The sequence below is a fragment of the Glycine soja genome, chromosome 4 (genome assembly GCF_004193775.1).
Source record: "Glycine soja cultivar W05 chromosome 4, ASM419377v2, whole genome shotgun sequence".
NCBI lineage: Eukaryota > Viridiplantae > Streptophyta > Magnoliopsida > Fabales > Fabaceae > Glycine > Glycine soja.
The window spans coordinates 46,012,211-46,038,292 of NC_041005.1; the positions used below are offsets into that span (position 1 = coordinate 46,012,211).

General features: G+C 33.0%; 3 protein-coding genes across 5 annotated transcripts; all 3 read right to left on the reverse strand.

The window, feature by feature from the left end:
* Positions 1-377: 377 nt before the first annotated feature.
* Positions 378-2,933, reverse strand: LOC114409916 (adenine/guanine permease AZG2-like). Its single transcript, XM_028373582.1, has 2 exons — positions 1,697-2,933; positions 378-1,305 (listed from the first exon to the last, which is right to left on the reverse strand). Exons 1-2 carry the CDS (start codon positions 2,665-2,667, stop codon positions 672-674), a joined length of 1,605 nt encoding a protein of 534 aa, XP_028229383.1. The 5' UTR covers positions 2,668-2,933; the 3' UTR covers positions 378-671.
* Positions 2,934-11,012: 8,079 nt separating this feature from the next.
* LOC114409917 (kelch domain-containing protein 4-like) lies at positions 11,013-19,661 on the reverse strand. 3 transcript variants are annotated; one of them, XM_028373583.1, is made up of 20 exons: positions 19,465-19,660; positions 19,315-19,401; positions 19,171-19,239; positions 18,949-19,081; positions 18,642-18,688; positions 18,454-18,540; positions 17,449-17,510; positions 15,990-16,032; positions 15,758-15,838; positions 15,161-15,277; positions 14,776-14,881; positions 14,511-14,574; positions 14,269-14,311; positions 13,922-14,149; positions 13,676-13,837; positions 12,926-13,054; positions 12,266-12,409; positions 11,948-12,034; positions 11,533-11,601; positions 11,013-11,415 (listed from the first exon to the last, which is right to left on the reverse strand). In XM_028373583.1, exons 1-20 carry the CDS (start codon positions 19,594-19,596, stop codon positions 11,323-11,325), a joined length of 1,983 nt encoding a protein of 660 aa, XP_028229384.1. In that variant the 5' UTR covers positions 19,597-19,660; the 3' UTR covers positions 11,013-11,322. The 3 variants fall into 3 exon arrangements, with proteins under 3 accessions (XP_028229384.1, XP_028229385.1, XP_028229386.1); XM_028373584.1 differs by having other exon boundaries at positions 11,080-11,415; positions 13,922-14,107; XM_028373585.1 differs by lacking the exons at positions 11,013-11,415; positions 11,533-11,601; positions 11,948-12,034 and having other exon boundaries at positions 12,335-12,412; positions 19,465-19,661.
* Positions 19,662-23,439: 3,778 nt separating this feature from the next.
* LOC114409918 (oxygen-independent coproporphyrinogen-III oxidase-like protein sll1917) lies at positions 23,440-25,687 on the reverse strand. The gene is made up of 2 exons (XM_028373586.1): positions 24,749-25,687; positions 23,440-24,321 (listed from the first exon to the last, which is right to left on the reverse strand). Exons 1-2 carry the CDS (start codon positions 25,543-25,545, stop codon positions 23,658-23,660), a joined length of 1,461 nt encoding a protein of 486 aa, XP_028229387.1. The 5' UTR covers positions 25,546-25,687; the 3' UTR covers positions 23,440-23,657.
* Positions 25,688-26,082: the final 395 nt, after the last annotated feature.

The window sequence follows — 26,082 nt, forward strand, 5'->3', positions numbered from 1 at the left end:
ACAAAAATATAAGATTTTATTTACAAATTTGATAAATTTTAAAAGATGAGGGGTGCAAGTGCACCCCTCATTTAAACGTAGGTCCGCCACTGATGACAATAATCACGTACTACGACCGATCACCACCACGACAGTTCACCTCAATCAAACCAACCACAAGACGGAAGGAAGAGCACAACCGAAAGGATTTGAGAATGGTGTATGAAAAAAAACAACTAACGTAGAAGAAGTAATCAGGGATAATTTTGAAATTTTCAATAAATTGTTGAGTGTATAAGAAATATGTATGGTGCACTAAGAGAATCCCCTTTTCCTTTGTGTTGGGGTGGCCCCTCCAATTTGTCTTGGAATTTGTGCAAACAAAAGTTCGAGACCAGTCACCGAAAAACCAAACATCCTCTTATAAGGCACTACAGCAAATATCAACCCACAAATTTTACTCTCCAACTTAAATAAATACAAACAACGTTCCCTCACAAGTATCAAGTTCCCACTCATGAAGCAAACTACTATGCTAAAATATATGTAGGATGACACTGTGAAATATGAATACAATTCATCTTGCGACTCTAGACTAGAACCCATGTATTATCAACTAAAATCTATAAACAAGGACTACTAATTAAAACTAAACACCATAAGTCCACGTTTGATAACCAAAATTATAACATTCATATCATTTCCACTGCCGAGTCAACACCTGCAGTAGCAGAAACTTGGTTTTGTTCCTTGGCCACCATTCTCCTCATCTTCCTCAACCAATTTACGATGCTTGCAGCATAGTCATAGAGGCTAAGAGCAATGTAGAGTCCAACCCCACCAATGATCCCGTTTGCAATGGAGTAAGTGAGAGGCATGAGGAGCATGGTGGCAAAAGCAGGCACTGCATCCTTTGTGTTGGTCCAATCTATGTCCTTCACCACCTTCATCATCATCACCCCAACCATCACAAGTGAGGGTCCTATAGCCCAAGGAGGAACACTAGCCAATAGAGGAGTGAAAAACAGTGACAGAAAGAAGAAAAACCCAATGAAAAATGCTGTTAGTCCTGTGCGACCACCTTCTCTCATACCAGCTGATGACTCCACAAATGTTGCTGTGGTTGACACACCTAATGCAGAACCCACAATGGTGCTACCTGCATCAACCAAGTATGCCACGTATTCACCTTCAAATTGTCCTTTCTCGTCCACATACCCACCAATCTCTGCCATGGTGTACATAGTGCCAGTGATGGCAAGCACATCAACATATAACAAGGTAGCCAAGGCCACCCAAACTTCCCTTTTGTTAAAACCACTAAAGCTGTAAAGGAAAAAAGTTAAACATACACCCCATTTAGAGTGTAAGGTGGAATTAGGAGAGAGATAGAGAGAAAAAATAATGAAAGAGAGACTAATAGATATGAAATGTTTTAAAATACGGTTTGCAACCGCGATTTCGGCCATAATGTCAAAGCTTTTGGAGTGTTTGTGATCAAAATATTGACCACATTTGTTTGTAATTTTTTTGCAATGTCAAGAAGTGAAATGAAAATGCTAACAGTTTTTTTCTATTGGCAATGAAAAAGCAACAATGATTGTAACTGCAATTTAAAACCTTTTAAATGAGATAAATAATGAGATTGGAATTTATTTTTAAAAAAGAATAAAATTAAAATGAAAGAGAATCTAAATGTACGGATATAATAACATACCTAAGAACCCCAGCAGTGGATTCAATGTTGTGAAAGCCAATCACTTGCTTGAAGTAATTATAATTTGCATCACCAAGTGGGGTGTTTGGAAAATAAGTCACTTCAGTATGCCTAAACCAAGACACCAAAGTCACAAACAGAATGCCATAAATCATGCTTCCCTTGACATTCTTCATCAACCCATAACTTGTGATGATGAAGCCAACAAGGCCCAGCCAGAACTTTGGGCTTTGCAGTTTCCCACCCACGCAAGCCCCAGTTTCCGGGTCCACAACTTTGCAGGCAGTGATGGTAACCAGATTAGCAGCATCAGGCCCAATAAGCCCGACACCGAGGCCGGCCTGCAGGCCCGTGAAGGCGATGAAAAGCCCGATCCCAGCAGCACAACCAAGCCTCACTGAATGAGGAATGAGCTTGGCAAGCTTCCCCCTCAGCCCAAGGGCTGAGACCAAAAGAAAAACAATCCCCTCAACACAAATCACAGCCAGTGCAGTCTGGTATGAGAGCGGCCCAGTACCATGAAAACCAACCAAGTTAAAAGCGAAGTACGCGTTGGGCCCCATTCCCGGGGCCAGGCCCAAAGGGAGGTTGGCGAATAGGCCCATGGCAACAGACCCAACAAGGCCTGAAACAGCCGTGGCCACAACAAGGTCATTCTTTGTCTTTGCCAGACAACTCTGGTACTCAATGTCAGATTTCACCTTACAGTCCATAGACGAGCAGTCTTTTGTGGTGCAGGTTCCGCCGGAGACCCCAATGATGGTGGCGTTAACTGTGATGATGTAGGCCATGGTCAGGAAAGTGGCTGTGGCAGCGCGAAGCTCCCTCGTGAAACAACTCTTCCTTGCTTCCAACTTGAAATACCTTCCAACAAAGCTCTTTGAAACAGCTTCGTTGAAGGCTTTCTCCATTTGGGACCATGAGCTTCTCAACCCTTCCATTTTCCCACTTGCACAAAGATCTCTTCCCATCTTTCACACTTTTTTCTCAAGCTTTTAAAACTGTTGTTTTTGGTGAGTTTGCGTGAGAAATATGTGAATGAAGTTACGGTATATCTGGGTAACGCTTAAAGATATGAGATTTTTCTTCTTCTTCTTCTTATTCTGTGGGCAAGTGGATATCATGCAAGAGTGAATATACTGATGTTAACGTGTGGAAATAACCAAATAGAGAGGGTTATGTTATGAAGAAGAGAAGAAACTGTTCAACTTTGAGGGTGGTTGGTTTCATCATTCCTAGCTTACCTGGCTAGTTATTTATATGGTTTGTTCTTTTGGTTTAAAAAATGTATACACTAAATGCCAACTGGTACCTCCTTTTGTGCTTATCAATTAACAAAAGAATGCAGGGAAATAATTAATATTTGGTAGGTTTCTATGATATCGATTTCTTTTTTTTCTTTTTCCTTCTTTGTTGGTCATTTAACTGTTTTCTTATCATGAATTTTATAGGAAAAATTAAAAAAGAGAAACGTGCCATTGGGTTACGTATAATCACCATTTAATTTACCTGAAATAGTGGTTAACATAACTGTTTTCTTTGTTTTTGTGTCGATTTGAACGTTTTGACAAGATAAAGCGTGGATCGATCTTTTGGTGTAGACCCAAACATGTCATTATATAAATGGTTAAAAGCAAATAAATATAATCATATATAATTATTGACTCATTAGTGGGAAATATCCAAGTTTCACTTCTTCTAAAAATAAAAATAAATTAGAATATATAGATGAGAAGCAACTCTCACCCCTTTAGCTGGCTTTTGGGGTAGACCTCTCACTCATGATACCAAAGTATATTCAATTCAATATCAATTCAAATGGGTCATCCACCATTCATTGTTCATGTATCAAACCCAAGAAATATGAGGTGTATTTGAAAAATACTCAAGTCTCACATCGTCTACAAATAAAATCAAATTAGAATATAGAAATGAGAAGTAACATTTACCTTTCAGTTAATTTTGAGGTTAAGTTAGGCCTCTCACATTATTCAGTCAATATATACACTTTTATCTATAAGTTAGCAAAATTAACCACATTTCAATAGCAATTTATTTTGCTTCACAAGTTGTTAATAATCAGCATTTCATAAACTTGTAATAATATTAACCACATTAATAATTCCATCTATTAATTAAGATTAATTACTTTTTTCCTCTCTTTTTTTCAAGGAGTAACCACCAAGGTATTAAGAATATTAATTAAATGCAAATAGGAAATATTTAATAAAGTTAATTAATAAAAATATAAAATTCATTTAATATTTAATTTTAATTCATTAAAAATATTTAATAAACACATTAAATACTTTTTAGCTACTGTTTTAAAGCTAATTAGAACTTTTTTTACAACTCTTGTTCTCTAGAGTGTTTAGTAAGCCAATTAAGTACCTTATGGTGCTTTCTATTGATCTTCATAGGTCAAGCATTGTAAGAAACGAACATTGACAGTTAGATATGATGTTTTTGGCAAAAATATCAAATGAGGTTTCTTTTACAAATTATTTATCTAAATGAGCTTGTTTTGAAATTATTTATCCCGTGGATATGATTTTTTACTACAATGCGCTTCCCCGAGGGGCGCGTTTCCCGTAAAGGTGACACGTGGCAGACTTAGGACGCGCCCTGCATACAGGCACGTCGGGTCGCGCTGGGGATCCAGGCACGTCCAGTTGGCCCGTGGTCTCCCCCTCCAAGCCACTCCTTCCCCCCCAAGTCACAACTAGTGCTTTTTGTTTCGTTTGAAGTTCATTAGCTTTCGTAGACTGGACAAGTTCAACAATCCGTATTTAGAAGAAAAATAAAATAAGATCTAAATCAAGTCATTGTCTCCCGAATCAAGTCAATGTCTCTTAATTGTCTTATAAGCTATTTAACACGTTTAATTTAAATTAATAATAAAATTGTATTACTATTTCAAATATTAAATTATTAAATTACAAAAATTATATTATTTTCTTATTAATTTAAATTAAACGTGTTAAATAGCTTATAAGACAATTAAGAGACATTGACTTGATTCGGGAGACAATGAATTGATTTATATTTTAATTTTTTTTCTTCTAAATACAGATTGTTGAACTTGTCTAGTCTACGAAAGCTAATGAACTTCAAATGAAACAAAAACCATTGGCTGTGGCTAGGGGGGAAGGAGTGGCTTGGGAGGGGGGGAGACCACGGGCCAGCTGGACGCGACTGGGTCCCTAGCGCGACCCGACGTGCCTGTACGCTGGGCGCGTCCTTAGTCTGTCACGTGTCACCTTTACGGGGAACGCGTCCCTCGGGGAGGCACATTGTAGTAAAAAAATAGACCCACAGGGTAAATAATTTCAAAACATACTCATTTAGGTAAATAATTTGTAAAAGGAATCCCATTTAGTATTTTTGCCTGATGTTTTTTTTTATAATTATTATGTACTATCTATATTGGATCAATTTTTTTTCTTTCTCTTTCCTCTTCTCTACGACAACACACCTCCCATAACCACAGTTGTTGCCTCCGTCACGCTCTCCGACTATTGCGCAATTGCAGGGATCCCTTTCACGCTCTCCAACATACCCCCTTCGTCACTTTCAAACGAGCCAGAAAACAGAAAATATAACAAAAAAAATGCGTCTATGACCAAATCTAGAGATGAAATGAAAGAAGGCGCGATGGAGAGAGAAACGGTTGCAACAGAGAGACCATTGATTACGGAGTTGTTGTCACAGCGGCAAACACGCTCGGTTGCAGATCAGTCTACTTCAAAGAGGAGTGTTGTGCTCTCGTTAGAGGTGGGTGGCGCCGACGAGATCTAAGAGGGGAAGGAAGAGTGAACATGATACTTTTTCCATTTGGTGTACCCTCACATATTTGATCCTTCATTTTAATCACACGGCTCAAAAAACTTTCTCACCGTGCAAAACCTACGAAGGCCTCGCACAATAGAAGCCACCCGTACCTTATTTGTCTTAAGATTAATCTCTATTAGAAAACTTGTTTATTCATTTTTAGTAGCATTCTTTCGTTTTAATTATATTTTTTAAATCTTACTTAAGGATACTTTAATACTATTCTAACTAGGGGTGGGTAAGCGGGCCAGCTCGTCTCGCGTAAGGTCCGTTCGCATAAGTCCGTATTGGCAGCGAACCAGCCAGTCCACCCCGCTTCTTACACGGACAAAATAAATTGGTTTGTCCCTGCCCCGCGGGTTAAACGGGCCGATCTGCAGGCCTAGTTTTAAAAGAATTTCAATTTTAATAAAAATACAATACAATCAAATTAAGTTCAATACAAATGTAAATAAAATCTCAATAATTAGTCAATTACATCAATAAAATAAACAATATCTTAACAAAAGAAAATCCAAGCAATAAATCTAAAATATGAAATTTAAACATCTCCAACAACAAATGATTCCATATTTGAAGTAACTTGAGTCTTCTCCATCTCCATATTTAAGAGTACAACAACAATGAATCAACCCTAACAGAAGAGATGTACTTTGCGTGATGGCGCGGTGATGGGTCGAGGCTGTGCCACTGTGGTGTGTCGCATGCCTGCATGAGTGTGAGTCGCGTTTTGTTTTCCTTGTAAGGGAAAGAGTCGTATGACTTGCACGCGTGACTGCGTGATGGGAGAAAAACCGTAAGTAGAAAAAGTGTTCTTAGCTTAACTGTTAAATATGATGTGAACTATTTTTTTATAATAACAATATATTAAAATATCTTTAAAAATATTTATTTAACAATTATTTTTAGCTTAAATGATAAGAATTGATATTTTTATTATTTATGGCTATAAAAAGGATAGATCGAAAGAAAAAAAGACTGAGAAAATATAAAAAAGAAGATTTTTAGCATATTATCAATTATCTTTTTTTATCTTAATCTTTTATTTATGTTATCTTTTATTTTTCTTATCTTATCCTTTTTTATCTTTATCATCTTTTAATTTAAATGTTTTAATTTTATCTTTAAATCTTTATCTTATCTAATATATTTCTTTATCTGTTATTTTAAAAGAATTTAAAGTGAAAAAGAGAAAATCAAACCTAATATAATTAGGTCAGGGTCACACAAATCAAACCTAATGCGGGCTGCAGACAGCCCGCGAACCCCGTGGGCCAAATCCGCCTAGTCCGCGGGTTAAGTAGAGCGGACCCAAAAATATGACATAATCATGGACCGTTTAAAAAAATTGGTCTGTAACCCACGCGGACCACGAACCCCGCGGGCCAGTCTATGGACCTGGACTCATTTACCCACCCCTAATTCTGACCAATTACTTACAATATTTAGTCTTTTAACTAGCTTATAAGTCAATTGGATTAAAATAATGTAATTTGTTAAAGTTTTATAAATTTTTTTGGTTCATTGTAACTTGGCAAAATTAATTTTGACATATTAAAATTAATTGATTTTTCCTTTTTTATTTTTTGAAAGGACTAACTACCAAGATATTGAGAATATTAATTAAAAAACATTTAATAAAAATAATCACATAAAAAACATGAATGTTATTTAATACTATTTATTTTATGTAATTAAAAATATTTAATAAATGCATTAAATACTTTTTACTACTTTTTTTTACCACATTTTAAATTTTTGGGTCATTTTACCTTGGCAAAAATAATCATTTACCTATTAAAGTTAATTAATCCCCGCCCCCCTCCCCTTATAGGACTAACTACCAAGGTAATATTAATTAAAAAAAGTTAAAATATTTAATAAAAATAATTACATAAAAAATATGAAGTCATTTAGTATTTATTTTTATGTAATTAAATATTTAATAAATGCATTAAATGCTTTTTAGTATTTTTAAAACTCTCGTTAATTAGACTTTTTTTTTTACAACTCTTGTTATTCGCCTATAATGTTATTGTATTAAGTTTACAATTTTGGGATCATTGTATTTGTACCTAGGCAAAAGACTTCAGATATGGCATTGATTTAACTGATAAGAGGATCATACAAGCATATGTTGAACAATGATGCAGTCGGTCGTTTAAGTTCAAACTTTGGGTCAAATTGTTAGAATCAATCCACTTCCAATATAATATAGCCTGTACTTTAAATTACGAAGTCCCACGATATTAGAAAAACGAAATAAAATACTCGTGCTCGATTCTTCTCTGATTTTGTTTCCAATTATTAACATGAAAGACAAGAACATAGATTTAAAAATCCAAAATAAAAATCTTTGACAAATCAAAGACTATTTTGGCAATACACATCTGGGAATCTTATGAGCCTGATTCATATATAGTGTGTGTCTTATTGTGAATTTGTTAGAATCAATCGAATATTAAAATAACAGATATGTCAGAATCACGAATTAAAAAAAGGAAATAAAATGCTCGCGCTCTTCCTTGATTTTGTTAAGAATTATATCCAAATCTAAAACAAATACTATTTTGTAATAGACTCATATCTGTATTTTTTGTTATAAACTATATATATGGACTTGAGCTTAAAATTACTTGATAAACTAAAATAACTTCAATCATCATCATATTCTAATTATATTATTAAATTAAATTACTCTTTTAATATTTTCGTAATCTCCATTCCTTACCTGATAATGATATGATCCATATATTATCATAATCATCATAAGGCAAGATAATAAACATAAGAACTTTAAAAATAAAGTAAAAGTTAGATAATTTTCATTTTTTTATTCTTAAAACTCCTTTAAAGATAAAAGTAGTTAATTTTTTTTAAGAAATTAAATTAATTTAAACTAAAAACCTCATTCAATAGAAGAATATATTGATAAAAAAATACAATGTAAAATTAGTTTTTGGGTACAATCATTTTAATTATAGCAAAAATATATAATAGTACTAAATCTATAAATTAATTTTTTAATTAATAAAAAATAATTTAAATGTGATTTATAAATAATTCTTTAATATTTAAATTTCAAAAGATAAAATATTTTAAAACTTCTATATTGTTGTTGAATAACACTTTTAGAAGATAAAAATAATTTATTTAAACAGAATTTAGTAATATCATTACATATTGAATAGTATTTAATAAATAATACAAAAAATTATTTAATAAATACATCATTGTATTTAAAATTTTAAAGTTTAAAAACTTAACTAGAAATAAAATTGAATGAAAACTATGAAATCTAAATTAATTCAAAGAATAAAACTTAAAAATATTTTAAACTATCACCGTTTTATTAATATATATTATTTACTTGTTTTCGTAACGTTCTTTTATTTCATGTGGTGAATATATTAATAATTTTTAATTTTAAATATAAAAAAATTATTTGAAAGAATAAAAATTAATTTTAAAGATAATTTACAAATATTTTATTATACATAATATGAATCGAATTGATTTTGGCCTTTAAAAAAAGAATTATCATGAATAACATTCTATAAAATCTTATATTAAATAAAATTTTGATATAATTGGGAACTAAAATAATCAATTCATAGAACATTAAGTGAAGATTTATTCATAAATGTATATATAGTTGAGGCAAAAACACGAAAAATGACAAGAGAGTGATGCAGAATCCAAGAGGAAGAGGTAATGGAGGAAAATTCTCTCAAGTATGAAGTGATTTAGCAAGGCGCATGATGCATGAAAACAAATATGAAAACCCTGATGAAAGTTACAGACAATATTAAAATTTTGGGTATTTTCGGCTTTTAAATCCTTAGTCGTTAAATCTGTTTATTTAAGTTGGTTCTGAGTTATCTAAGTACTGTTTTCTTCTTTTCTCGTCAATCAGTTTCAGTTCACATAATTAAATCATTTTTAATTACCCAATGATAATCATTCATATTTTAAAAAAAGTTATAATACAGACGAAAGAGTTCGAATTCCCTAATTTGGTTGAGCAATTAAGTAAAAATAAGCCTAATTGGTCGTAAATAAATTTATTCTTCATAATTTCGTGATCCTAGCCACTAGACGCCACTTACAAGTTTTAACATCCCTCTTTTTTTTCATAATTATCGGTAGTAAATAAATTTATTCTTCATAATTTCGTGATCCCAGCCATTACATGCCACTTACAAGTTTTAACATTCCTCTTTTTTCTTCTTCTTAAATTCCAGTTCTAATTGATTAAAAGTGGAATTTTTCTAAGTTCTAATTGATTAAAAGTGGAATTTTTCTATTAAAGTATATTATTAATATATTTTATTATGATTTTTAATAAATTTCAAACGAGATTAATAAACTTTTTTATTATTAATTCTTTAAATAATCTCTCAAGACACTGATTAATAAGAATGTGCAGAAGTTAGGAGTATCCTTCTTTCTCGTTACTTGTGAGATTCCACTTCGGCAAATAAAGTTTCAACTTTTAAGAATATGTACGCTAATTTTTGCCTTTAATTTTGTTCCAACTTGGGGCCTGTCTTATGGCTACTACAACTAATAGAGAGGCAGAACAAAGCCACGCGTGCAGCTGATACTAAAATACCCTTTTTGGATTTTTATCTTTGTAAACATAAGGTAGCTTTAATTTTCAAAAGAAATTATATAAAATTATAATCCTTGCATGCGCAAAGAAATTTGTATTTATACTTTTACACATATAGATAGTTTCTTATATAATGTGTGTATGGTCTTGACCCTTGGAGAGTGTAGAGACTGCGGTGGGTTCTTCTTTTAAGATACGGTAATCCAAGGAATTTTTCAAAGAGCTTTATGAAATACAGTTATGTAGCAGAAAGCAGTGGTCTTGTTAGGCTCTTCTTTTTACGTGCTTAGTTTACTTCCCTCTTCGTAGAGCACATGCTTCTATTCACATAAATAAAAGCAAGTGGACTTGGAAATGCAATCTGTTCCAACATTTAGAAATCAGCAACATTTTAATAAATTCACTATTTTAAAATACTAATAGCTTACAGCCTTTAAATAAAAAGATGTTAAATGTCATTACTTCCTTTTAAGAAATACTTAATATAATTTCTCTCTTCATAAAGTGAAGTTTGAAGTTACTACAGATAACTACTAAAAACAACTAATACTTTGCAATATTTAATAATCAGTGATAACTTCATTTATACTCAACCGAATATTCCCATCTTCAACATACATTTTCGATCATCGATATAGCACCCAATCAGCATTTTATCATTAGATTAAGTCTTAACCAATCAACACACAAAAATGAACAGTAATTTATTCAAATAATACCAAAATTCGATCATTGATAAAAATAATTATTGATCAAATTTTATTTATTTTTCGATCAAACTTTTAATTAGTTGGAATCTTTTTCCCCTTATGAAGGAGAGAATTAGCATATATTCGAGACAGAGGGAGAGCAAGCGTAATGTATCACATATTTGAAAGGCCATTAAACAACAGAAATTTTAAATTCACTCGGGCATAGATAAATTCGGCGCCATACAAACTCGTTTAACTCTTCTCTTTTCTATTGCACATTCTGCACTCTATTTCAGGGAGGGAATTCGTGTAGTATATGTAACTGAATTTTGGGTGTGTGCTTGTTACTGATTACATGTAACGTGACCATGCGACATAAATTATGTGCACAAAATTCTTGGCACAATCTTCGCAGATAATGACATCAAACTAAACCAAAATTGCATATTACATTCTCGACGGCACCCAAACGTCATGTGCTAAATATATCAATTTCTAGTTTTCTTCTTTCCTCTTTTCTTTGCACTAGTTTCTGGTCCTTCGGCCTCCTCTGCTTTCTGCTCAGCTTCTAATAGAGCCAGCTGCAGTGTTCAAAGAAAATAACTTCGAACTTATTTAAAAGAAAGTAGTGACGGTGCAAAAGGCTTTTAGGTTCAAATTTAAATTACTCTCCAAATGTGTGTGTAACAGAACATTACCTCATCAAGAATAGGTTTTAGCTCCCTGTACCGAGCTTCAGCAAGATCAAAACCATCCTTGCGGAGTTCCTATGATGAATTGATCCAGCAGAATTTACCACAATACAGGACACATTCATTAGTGTGCAACTATATGAACGCATGTATTTGTCTATATGAAAAAATAAACGGATCGGGGGGATAGAACTTCAAATAAAAACAGGTTGGTAGACACACTTTACAAAGGACAGTTTTATTATGGTATAACTCATTTACGTTCAATCTCACAAAATTTGACCTCCCGTAGAGGGGATCAGTTACTTCAATAGGGGGGGAATAACAATGGAATGATTAATTTAGAGAATTAGAAAATTTATATTAAAGGGAAGTTATAAGAGAATCACATAACTAGAGAAAGAAAAGAGAGAAAACCTACTTTTCCAGTGTGTTGAGTATGTTCATGGGCTGCCATTTGCCAATACATATTTGTACGCCTGTAGAAATCCTTCAAGGATTCTCCTGGCTTTGGATGCAACAAGAATTCAATTAAGAAAACAGTGGGACAAGAAAAATACTAATTGAAAGCCCAGAGATGCGTTTAAAGGCACATGACAACCAGATACAATCAATCAACAAAGGTACTAACTAGTACAAGAAATCATAAGCTCAAAAAAAAATTAAACATTAATATATTCACTGGTTTCAATGATTGATTAACAGTCTAAAATGTCTTTAACAAATATCAATATATTACCGAGGGTGTTCTCTGTGAATCTGACAAGCCAAGACTAGCTCTAATCTGCTCTATCCGTACCCTCCTTTCTTTCCTCCGCAAATTCTTTCCCACCCCTTTGATTAAAGCAACGGCATCTCCCACCTGAACGGATGCATTCTGAGCCTACTGACAAAAAGGTAAAGCCAAATTAATAATGTAGGAAAACTTGCTTTGGACAAAATTAAACTTTCTGGTTATGGAGAGTTTATCACACACATGTTTGAACATTATATATTAATTAATAAAAAATGTAGGCTCATGGATGTTGTGCGGTCAAATGTCAGTTTACCTTTGTTCAACCTTGTATATTGAGAAAAGGGAAAGAACCCTTCATTTGGAGAAGTTGCACACTTACACTAAAGATTCAATTTGATGGCCAGCCATTTGAACCTTAATTTCAGTATTTCAGCTTACACCAAATACTGAAATCTAAATAAGGGGATGACATTTGACCATAACATACACGAGGTAGCAAGGCCTAACACTATTTTGAGGCTGATTGTAGCCTTATTTATTTTTATAAAAATGAGGGTTTTGACTAGGTTCTCAGTATGTGACATAACAGTTAAACATAGGAGAGGAGGGAGTAATTCATTCATTTTTTTTTTCTTGTTTGAATTACAAAGTTAGAATCTGCACCTCTTCCTCCTCCTCTTCCTCGTCATCTTCATCCTCATCAGTCAGACTATCACCATCGGATTCATCTTCATCATCATCTTCATTTTCTTCATCATCATCTGAAGCTTCCACCCATTCAGATTCAGATGCCTGGGTTGAAGAAAAGCCAAGTAAAGTTATAGCAAATAAGGTAAAAATGTGTATATAAGTAGGAAATTACAATCACAATATATTCTTAGATTAAATAAGCCGAATCAACAAAAGCTATATTAACAGCATCAGCAATTCAGCATGGCTCATATTCAAAGACCTAGTTTTACTCTTGGAACTGGGTAAGGTACAAACATTCACCAACTTTGCAGTAGCAGACTTTTATCAGCCAACAACTAAGAAATTATTTTTTACTTAACCAATTTTTATGAGACATAGCAGTCTCTGTCCCTTTAGTTAGACATGGTATCCTTTGTTACTATTTACTTGTATGTTTGCTTAACAGCTAAGATCTATAACCTGTTTTTGTTAATTATGACCATGTCAATATTTTTTAGTATTATTTTTATTTTTTAAATTTTGAGCATTTATATGTATTTATTATAAATTATATAAACTGTATAAAATGTTTGAAAATAATGGGCATCCCGCTATGGGCTATACCACTATAGCGTTTTTGGAGTCAGCTGCTACATACCACTGTTCATGATTGATACCTATGGTATAGAACATATGCATGTATAGGTAAAAAGCTAGTCAACTTGAGAAAAAATAACAAACCGGTATAATGCATTTCCATTCATCAAGTTTGCTAAGGTTCAAAGAATACAAATCATCAAGAGTGATTTCTTGATCTTTAATCTCCATCATGCCACCATATATGTATAATGTATCTCTTCCAACGGCCATGCAAGCATTAATACGTCCACAGGGCTTCACTACCTAAAAAATTTGGGGAAAAAAACTCATTAATCAATATCTGGGTAAAAATAGGAGTGGTGTCATAAGATGGCCCAAAAAGACAACCTCAGGCAAAGAACTTTGAATGTCCAATTTAGCACTGGATTCCTCGGCCTTTCCTTCGGATTTGGTAAGTGTTTCACCATCATCGATAGACATGTTTGATGCTATATTCTTGGATATATCGTCGATGTTGTTTTCTTCATCCTCTGACTCCTCAGTTTCTTCTCTTGTTGTACATGCTGGATTTATCTTGTTGACATCATCAGGACAATTTTGTTCAATTTTTTTTAGCTGCAAAACCCATTTAATTAAGAAGAAATATAACATGCAGAACAGTCCATAGGATGAGTTTTAAAATGGGGAACAATTTTCTTGAGATCAGAAGTATATATGCATGACATCCAATCTACCTTATCTTTAGTCGACTTCTCCTTTCTTAACTCCAGAGGATACCTATTACCCAAACAAGATTAGATAAGCTAATCAAGAAGCATTAAATATGATAGCACACCTATGCTATGCAGAAAACGATCAATTACAGAGCAAAATGCAAAATTACAATGACGTAGAATCAAGAGTCAACGGAAGGTTTCAGTTCATAAACGGAAAATTTAGAATGACATATTAAGTGCCAACGGAATGGGGGACTCACCAGCGATTGGTGTCTAACTGAAATCCATAAAGCTCATTCAAAAACAAGCTCATCATTACATCACCTGCACAGTTGTTGGTGCAATTAGGATACTAAGCATAAACCATTTAATACACCCCCTCAAAAGAGAATTTGAGCTGACTGTCTGATCTTATTAATTGTTTACAAACATTAGGTCATAGAGATGACTTTCCAATCACTTGCTTTAAAAATATAAGCTGTGTCACAAATTGCAAAAATAATAATCATGAATACAAAAGCTAACCTTCAACTTCTATATCCACAACACCACCAAATAGCAGAGCCCTTCTCTTATGAACACACATGGAAAACCCAGCACGAGGACCAGGAGGCATTCCACTTTTCTTAACCTGTCATGAAGGGAGAAAAGATGATGAAAATAAACCAGTTGTACAAAAAGATAATAAAATGCATGGTTTTCAGTGTGTATGAGCCTATTTTTCAGTTGTAGAAAAATATTACATAATCAAATTGAAGCGTAAACAAAGAAGTTTGTGCAGCTATTGAACACTGACTAAAGTCATTTTAGTTAGTGGGCAAGGAAAAACTATAAGATATAAGAAGGCTCAAACTTGCCTAAGAAGAGGAATATACAAATTCACTCAATATTAAACTTAACTCCAAAGTACCTTGTTCCATTCCCAAGTTTTAGGATCAAGGGACCACATATCTGAATGAACAATTCCTTTCTCAGAGTTGCTCTTATCAGATGAAACTTCTTTTGAATAGCCACCATACAAAAAAATCTGCAATGTGAAAGGAACTCTCTTAAGAAGACAATATTCTGAACTTCAAAACTACTTTGTAGAGCCACACAAATTAATCATACAGTACATAGAGGAAAACTTTACTACAGTAATAAACATAATGATAGATGCCCATTAGTTAGTTATATTAGATAGTTAATATAGTCGGTTAAAGAAATAAGGCATGTTGCCTATAAATAAGAGGGGAGGTGGAAAGCAAGATCTCTTGTCAGAATTTGAGAGAATTGGAGCCTTTGGGCATTGGGAGGTGCAGACCTTTGAAGTTCTTCAAATTATGGACTTTTGGTGAATACAGAGTCACATAAGGAGTGGATCCAGACTTTTCAAGAGAGATTTTCCCCATTTCAGTCAATAAAATTCAATCTTTCTTGCTGTTTATGATACCAGTTCTAACACATAAATACAAGTAATTTAAAACAAAAATTAGCTTCATGTAAGGGAGACCAGTATTTTACTCACGTCATCTTGGTAAACAAATAATTGAAAACCACTACGTGCAGTTGGCCACATTGCTCCAGGCTTAGGCTTTATTTCTTGCCACTATAGCATAAAATCACATTGGCATTAATCAAAATTAATGAACACAAAATCAACATTATTACATTAAATCAAGCAGCCTGATGTTTTGGTGCTGAACTTGAATAGTAAATAACATATTAACATAATAACCCAGGTATTTAGATATATTTACCTTAAATTGATCAAGGTCAAATACAAATAGATCATTGTAGTACCTGCATAATCAATTGAAAAGTCTTAACCTGGCATAGAAATGCTATTAAGTGAATCAATACCAAAATCTAAAATTTAAAGAACGTCGTTTATGTTTATACACAAAGAACATCAGATGCAAAACCTAAAATATATAGGGTCAATAACATTTAATATTACACAACTATGATACAATAAGTTTCTGAATACTGATTCATCCTCCATCTGTATGTCACTATTAAAACACAACATCAAATTCATTTTCTCAAAATTCCATAAAATCAACTAATGTGGATAAAATTCAGAGGGCTTAATACATTTGATTTCACAAAACAACCTCATGTGACTATTCAATGATACTGTGTATGATGTCACTCTTCATTACTTTACTCATAGGCCACTGAAATGGCAAAAAATGAATAAAAATCCAAAAATCATTTGAAAATTACCACATTAGTATATTAATATCAAAGTGTTCAAGATAAAACTTTGATGTTACAGCAAGCAAAGAAAGTAACCTGATAAGAATCAGTAAACAGAACTAAAGAAATGAATAAAAATGGTAATAAAACAGAGAATCTGGTTGGGTATAATCTGTATTGCTATCTTCATAACAGTGATTATAGATTTTCTTGGAATAACAAAGGAATAAAAATGAAATTTATGAGAGAGAAAAAAAAGACCTACCCCACTCATAACCAAAGATTGAGCCCCCAGCCTGAGAGACTTACCCCACTCATAACCAACTATTCTCCATCTCTGTCACTCTTCCCTCCTTTACTCTGCTTTTAAATATTTCATCCAACAGAAATGCTACCTTACACCTTCCTCAATTCTCATTTCTACTTGCTTCATGTGCAAGGGCAAGGGGGTTACAAGTGAAATTACCTTCATGACCCTTATTCATATCATGATTGCTGCCATATTAACCTCAAACTCAAAGTTCAATCACCATTGGCCAAATTTACCACTCAAAAAAAAAAAAAAACTAACTAACCATAAGGTATGGAAACAAAAGAAAATTCAATGTGAGTCCACTCAGTTCCAATTGTTGTAAAGCAATAGTCATACTCATACACATACAAACAAACTGTGGCAGAAGCAAAAACAATTCCTTTCCCTTATAACACTTGAGTTGACATGCTATATACATAATACATTCACAAGCAGAAAAAAAATCCAAAGAAATCCTGTAACTTGAGTTTATTAGAAGCTCAAATTCTGATTCTCCCTGAATTAAAGTGACTGTAGACTTAATTAGATTTATGTTGAATCATGGATATTATATATTCGAACTCACTTTTCAAAACAAAAACATCTTAATTTAACTATTAGCTATGGCAAGCTTTTCATCTGCTGTGGAGTTTTATTTTTTTTAATGAGAAAGAAAATCACATACATATAATTATCAACAAAAAAAATCAAGCAGCATTAACAACCTCACTTCTCTAAGAGTGTCATAGAAGCCACCAAAAAGAATAATCTTGTGCTTGTACAATACCTGTTAATTAACCAAAATAAAGCATTAGAACAAACAAATATATGATGAAGACAAAAAAAACTGGATTAATATGGGTATCCATATGATGGGGGTGGGGGGGAGCACACAGTGATTAACTACTAAAATAAAAATTCATAACTATGATATCACAAACAGGTTCCTACTCATAGCAACAAGAACAAAATTTCACATAAGCCCAAATAAGTAGGAGTGGACATGCCATGGATTTCTCTGTAAAAATCTAAGAAATTCAAATGAAAAAAAGAGGAAGGGAGAATATTGCAAGGTTTCAGGCTTTTAGCAATTAGAATGAGCAAAGCAACCACCCTTAAAGTATGCAAAATAAGATGCATGAAATAGGCTCTTGGCTACTGCAGTCAGACACAGCAAGAATGGATATTCTTGTTTGGAACATGCAATCTAGTAATCCATTAAATGGGGGCAGTTGACCAAGAATTGAGATATGCAAGTAATCCAACCTTGCAGGTGTTTAATGACCAAACAGCACAAATCATCTGTGTTCCCATTAGCAGTATCTTGCACAATTTATTGGGTAATTGTTACTTCAACAACAAGGATATTAGCAATTAAATCAGCTTCAGCAACAAGATAATAAATTGTTCTTGTTATTTAATTTCTGACATGCCTGTACTGCACTCTCAAAATGGGAATATTACATTGAAATGAACCAAATCAAGCTGTGATGTGGATCAACCTAATTTTGATGTTCTAACAGAACTGTAAACATGCTATGTTTGCATAAGTTGTGATTCTATTTTCACATTTGCAATGCAATCCAGACAATAGTATATTCAAGTTGAACAGAATAGCATGCATTTTCAGAAACAAACATACCGAAAACCTGTTTGATAAAAGATTCAATAATCTGACACCCTTACTAGTAAATGAATGAGTCTATCACTTCTCATGAACGTGAACATACCATTCGATGTCCTGAACGTGGACTGGGGCACCCTTTCAAATTAAGCTGCTCCCACTGATTTGTTTTCAGGTCCAACATCCAAAAATCCTAAACAAATAAAAATCCATAAACATCACCAAATAGTCAAAATCCAATACACCAAACCACATTCTCGTCACATAACAAAAGCAAGAGAATGTGAGCTAAACCTTGTAGTGATGAAACCGCTCTTGGTTTGGAGACGTAAACTCACCACCTGGAGCACAAATAAAAGTAAAATAACGATCACCACACGAAATTTTCAACTGGGAGCAGCCAGCAAAAGCTAGTAAACTCAATTATCAACAACTGTGTGTTTGTTTTCATACGTTCCAAGGCCACTGAACGTGACTGAGCTCACAATGCTTTAAACAGAAATTCAAACACACCTAAAGCCTTATCCCATTAGGTGAGATCAACTACATGGTTCACATGACGCCATTTAGCTCGGTTAAACACCAAAGTAAAATGAATTACCAAAAATATAAACATAATTCTTCCACGCAACGGCTTGATGAGCACTGCGAGGAGGAGGACTATTCGGACTTGAAACCAATTTCCATTCCAGCTTCTCCACATCATACCGGTAGAGATCGCCGTACACAAATGTCTGCACAAATTCACATTGCGGCAACAACAATTCACTCGGTACATATCATATCACTCAATCAACAAATAAACACAATTCAAACACGTAACCTTGTTCCCGTTGTAGAATTCGCCGCCGTAGAGAATCAACTCGGTCTCCTTCAATGGATTGACGGTGAGCTGCAAAACAAGGCGTCAACAAACGGAAAACGCAACATAATGGTGAGATGTTAGTGAGTGAGTGAGTGAAGTTACGGAGCAGTTGGAGCGAGGAGAAGGCGCGGGAACGTTGTCGTCGACGTGAACCTCCTTCTTCTTAGCTTCCTCTTTTTGAATGCTCAACTGTGTCAAATACAAGTTTCAATGTTTTGTTTTGAGGTGTGAGATCGGAGATAGAGAGAGTACCAAAATGGCGTCGATGTCGTCTTCGGGAGAGAGCTTCTTGGTTTCCCTGCGAGCTTTCTTCTCTTCGGCTCTCGCGGTTTTTCTCTCGGTTTTCTCTTTGCCTTTGCCGGGTTTCTTCGTCTTCTTCCCCATCTTCTCTCTAGAGTCTAAACCCCGCGCCGCATCAAAGTGCCCTCCCTCCCTTGCTTAGACCCTTTCATTTTGTTCAACACTATTAATAATTTAGGGCTTAATTACTTATTTCATTTATGCACCAATTTACTACTGACATTTTAGTTTTTAGGTTGAAAAACTATTTGTTTTAGCTTTTTTAAAGAATTTGTTTTAGTTTTTATAAATATATATTGATTATTTTTTTTTATTTATATTTCTTACAATATTAAAGATGGACAATAAAATTTATAAATAAATTAACGATGATATAAGATTAATTTCATAAAATTATTATTTTTTATCTATTTATTATATTTTATTGGTTTGGGTAAAATAATCTGGGACCACAATTTTAATAAGATGAAAAGGTATTTTTTTAATTCGTTTTAGGAAATTTCGTCCAAAATTATAAAAATTAAAACATGTTAAAGATAGTAGGTACAATAAGCGAAACATATTAAAAATATATATGTGTAGATATTAAAATGAATAATTTCTAAGTATACAAACTGAAATGTAAAGATGGTGTAAACATAAAGATCAAATGACAGATTAATTCATAATATATTTTAAATATGCATTTCCCTATTTTTCTCACAATAAAATAATGTGAATGATTTTGTCACTCTACTTTTTCAAACACCTGAGTAACTCACTTGCGTGCACTTCTCTCTTTTTCTTCTCCTTCTTACAATTGTCATACTTATATCCCCCCCCCCTTCATCTATTTTTTTAGGTGTTAAATAAGCTTTTAGGTATCTAAAAATCTTAGATGGTTTCTTGTAAAAATCTTAGATGTGAACTTACAAGATCATTGTAAAAAAAAACATTTACAATACTTTTTGTTTTCACATTTCATTGAAACAGATCCACAACCAATAGATGTTATGTGTGGAGAAAGAGTATTTGAATATGATGCAGATCACTGGATCGATTCAAACACACTTAAGGGATCATGATGTGCAACAAGGTGAGATCACTTTCCAAATTAAGGTGTATTCCTTTTCTTTGGCGTTTGCAGTGTGCAACGCTTTTCCTTGTGTGAGCAATGGCATTGCAATTGTATTTGGTAGGAGAAACTTTACTCAATGTGAGATATATCTTTTTGGTGTTCAGTTGTGCTCCATTTTTTAAAAAAAACTTCAGAGCTATTATCACAAGATTGTGGGTTTTCTATCTGAACATTCAGATTTTTGTTTAGGTTGCTATAATAGTTTTGTGACAGTTTATTAGCTCCACTCCTCATGGATTCTTTCAAGCAAGAAAGGTTAACTTGCTCCCTTGGTATTTGTAGTACTTCCATTGATGCCCATCCTGCTCAATAAGTGACATCAGAGTTGGTATTTTGCAGTTTTGCTTGATTGAATGATGGGGGCTTATTACGGAAGAATGAAATATTTGAATGACATTAATTACCATAAGTAGAGAGGTAAAATGAAGAATATGCTTGTCAAAATCCAAAAAACATATGAGATGGTTTGCGGCTTTATTTGGTAGTGACTAGATTATGTTTTGATTCATAATGCTAATAATTTACATGCTAGAACTCTACGGAAGAAACTTGAGTCTATGAATGAATGCATCTAAATCAATAAATCTATTATCTATCTATTTTATATAATTTTTTTTTATAAATATGGAATAATATCATGTGATAACATTATATCTATTCCCTCCAAAGTAATCAATATCATTTTTATTTATTAATAATAACTACTTTTTAAATAGTTACCTTAATTATAATATATTTGTTTCAGTCAAATTGATAAAAATTAATAAACAATACTTTGCAGCAAAATTTTTACACTAACTATATGAATTAACTATATGAATCTAATGTTTATTTTATTTTCTTATATAATTTTTATTTGATGTATATTTTAGTTCGATAATAATATGACATTATTGTATCCTTTATAATAATTATTATAAAATAACTATACAGATTGTTTAACAAATTTTTTATTATACTACAATTTAGATTTTACACGTGAAAATTATACAAAATTTAAATTTTACCATTGATGATAATATATCCCTTCATAAATATTTGATTGAAATTTAATCACGAAAAAATATGTATTCATTTACTTTAATAATTTTTCATTTCCTATGACATTTATTCATGAAAATATTTAATGAATTATAATAAAATAATTATAAAAAATTATTTAATAACATTTTTTACATTATAAAAATTTAGATCTTGAAATGAAAATTATACAAAATTTTATCATTGATGAAAATATATCCGTGTGTTAATATTTGATTGAAATTTAATAAAAAAATATTTATTTATTTTAATAAATGTTCATTTCTTATGACATTTGTTAAAAAAACATTTAATGAACAGGTTTTATTTGGAACTAATTTAATTTAAAACACAATTAACCTTAATAAAACTAAAAGCAAAACTTATGTAGATAGATGGCTTAATATATTAATTCAAGTTAAAAGGAAAAATACATTTGAAATTAAATTTTCAAAATAATTTAATATGAAATTAAACAAATTATCAAGTATCAGTTCAAATAATTAACATTAATATAATTTTTCCTTCAATTTCAACCAAAATTAGATGAAGATTAAAGCTTACAAAGATAAATTAAATAAAACAAAGAATTCTATTGTAACTAAATAACTTTATTCAACTTTTGTTAGCCCGAATCAAGTGTGCAGGAGCGATCTCCATGGATAAAAAAAAATTAAGCATGACATCACAAAAAAAGAAAAAAAAAACAAATCAACTTTTTGTAAAGAAAACCATAACAAAGAAACATACAAAAAACATCACTAAAGTGAGGAGATATCCCACTTATTTATGATAAACCATTTAATTATATTTTATCATTTAATTAAAAATATTATAAAAATAAATATATAGTAAATTGTTTTATATTTAGTTAAAAATAGTATGCATGACTAGGAATTATAATGAAATCCATATGGACATATTCGCGAATAAAAATTCACAGTAGATACTAAATGAGTATCTATCTTTAGTGGGTACATGTGTTATTTATTATCCGTTTGTTAATGAACATGAGAGCCGTAAATGTTGATACGTGTTACTTATTCATATTAAATACTCAAATATTCTTTTTTTTTTTTATTTTACCAAACTTAAATACGTAAATACTATTTATATACATTTTTTGTTTGCACTTATGTTTTACTATATTTTTTTGGACTTATATTTCAGTGCATTTTTATTTGAGTTTATGTTTTGGAGAATAATTTTTAGATGATTTTATTTGGAGTTCACAAAATTTATTTATTTAGAATTATTGGTGGATATTTTTAATTATATAGATCGTAGAATATTTGAATAACTTTAGTTGTAACAATTAAAAGTATTTTTCAAGAAAATATTAAAATAAATAAAAATTGTTGAAATATTTTTAAACTATTTTTTATTTTTGTAAAAATATCCATGAGTACCCACGGATATCCTAAAATATTAAATAAATTCACAGGTATCCACTTAATGGATACCTACGTCCGCTCCACCCACTGTCATTCCTATGCTTAATTTCATATGTATTTTTGTAGGAAAAAAATTTCAATGAGACACGTAAAACTATTTTAATATATATATATATACTAACATATATAAAATTTTTAAAAAATTGATAAATATATTAGAAAAATATAATAATATAAGAAAATCATAAATTTTAAACCCAACATTCGTACAGGGCACAAGGTAAGGAAAGGTAAAATGTGCAAGTTTTTTTAAAAAAGTTAAAGGATAAAATGTGCTAAATTAATTTGTCAAAAGTAAAATTAATAAGAAAAAAAAGTTAAAAGTAAAAAGTGTAATTAAGTATAATCTTAATTGATCCCATTTCATGAACTATTATTTTGTTATGAACATCATGTGACCTATGTCAATAGAATGTAAGGATGCCCATCATTAGTGTTTGAATTTCCATCCCCGAATTACAACAAATATTTGCTCTGTATAAATAGACACAAAATAATTGTTAGATAATATCATCTATAACTTGTGTGTTGCTTTAACAGATTCATTCATGCTTTCAAGTAGCTTCTGCTTCCTTGTACGGAGGCATATCCTTCCAAGAGTCAATAACCCCAAAAGCAAGGGCTATCAACTCATTTGATAAAAGGAAACCTTCTGGATCACTTAGCCTTATATAAGCCACCCTTCCCTCTGCATTAGTTTTGCTCAAAGAAGAATTAAGGTCATCTATTCTAATGGTTCTCCTATGCTCGTCCAAGCAAACCACAAGTCCACTCTCAACATAAGGTTTATAAGCCTCAAGCAAAGACAAAACAACAGAGCTGCCAAACGATTCTTGGAAACTCTTTAAGTCTATGCCTTGTGCAGTTCTTAGGGACAGCATCACCACATCCATGATTGTGTCCTTGCCACTAATGTGGCCTTTAACAGAGCTATTTACTAATCCATTTTCTAGATTCTGCACAAAATTAATGTAATCGTTCACCTTTCTTGGTCTTGAAAACCTCAACCCACCAACAAAGCTAGTAGAGCCAAGGCCAAAGCCATAGAAAGGCTTGTTCTTCCAATAGATAAAGTTGTGTTTGCACTCATATCCACTCTTGCAGTAGCTGCTGATTTCATAATGGTTGTAATTTGCATCAGAAAGCATTCTTGAAGCCATCTTATAGAACTCAGCTGATTGTGTTTCAGAAGGCATTGGGAATTCCCCTGGGGAGTACCTGTAAACATTTTCACCTTCAGATTCCAAATCATTATATTACTTTAAAAAAAAAAGCCCTCAATGCTGGTCAAGGTTTTAAAAAACATTTGATGACACCAACATCAAGATCTTTAGGGTCTTAAAGACCACAATTGTGCCTGCAACATCAAGATTTTTAGGGTCTCAGCAACTGTGATTGCTGCTGCAATGTAAAGGTTTTTGGGGTCTCTGCAACCGTAGTTACAGCTGCATCCGATGTCAAGTTTTTAGATTGCAGTTGCATCGACGTTGTGGAAAATTACAGACAAATCATGAAGAGCCAAAAAACCTTGACATCTGATGTCAAGCTTAGCAATTTCCCACAATATCAAAGATCACAATGAAACTGCAATCACAACCGTAATTTAAAAATTTGCTTCTGCTAGTGTAACATAACTGCGACTTACAATCGTCCAAATTTCGTGCCTTGCTCAATTTGCAAGTCATAAACCGAGACATGAGTTGGTTGTGACTCGATGGCGAGCCTTAGACTTTCCTCCCACATCTCACTCGTCTGATGAGGCAATGAAGATATAAGATCAATACTCCAATTCTCAACTCCACACAACTTGACAACATCAATAGCCTCATGAACCTCTTTCAGCCCATGTGCCCTCCCACAAGCTCTCAACAGCTCCTCCTGAAACGCCTGAACTCCCAAGGACACTCTATTCACTCCCAGCACCACCATCTCTCGCATCTTCTCAGCATCAAACGTGCCCGGGTCCATTTCCATCGATATTTCGGCGTCCTCACGAAGCCCAAACTTCAACCTCAGAGTGTCCAAAACCGAGGCAACCATCCTAGGAGGCACCAGCGAGGGTGTCCCGCCTCCAAAGTAGACCGTTTTAAGGGGTGTGATGGTGCTGGCATCAGCAGGTTGGTCCACATTGGTGGCACTGATTTCCCGGCAGAGCCAGTGGATGTAGTTGGAGACACGAGGGTCGTCGTTGGTTTGGGTCGAGGCGGAGCCAAGGGCGACGATGGGGAAGTCGCAGTAGTGGCAGCGTTTGCGGCAGAAAGGGAGGTGAATGTAGGCTGAAGAAGGGGGTGGTGGGGTGGTGGGGTTGAGAGGGGCATTGTGTCGAACATGTGTCGTGCTGCTTGTGAAGAAGGTGTTGGTGATTGCCTGGGGGGGAAGTTTTGGAGGTTTGGGTTTGGGGGTAAGTACCCAGAAAATGGGAGTGAAGGTTGATTTAAGCATGACGAATCTGGGGGCACGTAAATTTTGATGTTGATAAAGGAAATGAACGAGAGAGACGACGAGGTACGTTGTGTTATGCACGACAGCAACGAGTGTAGGGCTCCAAAAATGACGAGGATGTTGAGATATATAGAGTCTAACTTAATAACTTTCTATTCTACATTTCATAATTTTTTCTGGCTCACATTATTTATTGTCTAAATTATTTGACAAGATATTTTTCTTATCTTTCTTAACCTATATTATTGTAAAAAAAATAGTTTTAAGTTTTTTTGGTGAATGAAAAATTAGTTTAAGTAAAATGATGTATGGGATCTAACGCTCGTAATCAATTTCTCTCACAAATCCTAATGTTTAAAATAGATTCTTTAAAATTAATTTTATCCTAAATTACCATGTACTTGATAAGCAGTATGTCTCCTAGTTAAAGAAAGGGCAATACAGAAGTAAGAACTATTCCTAACTATTTTGAGCATAGATTAGGAGGACCTCAAATATTTTTTGATCAATTTAGGACTTCAAATATGATGCTATTGC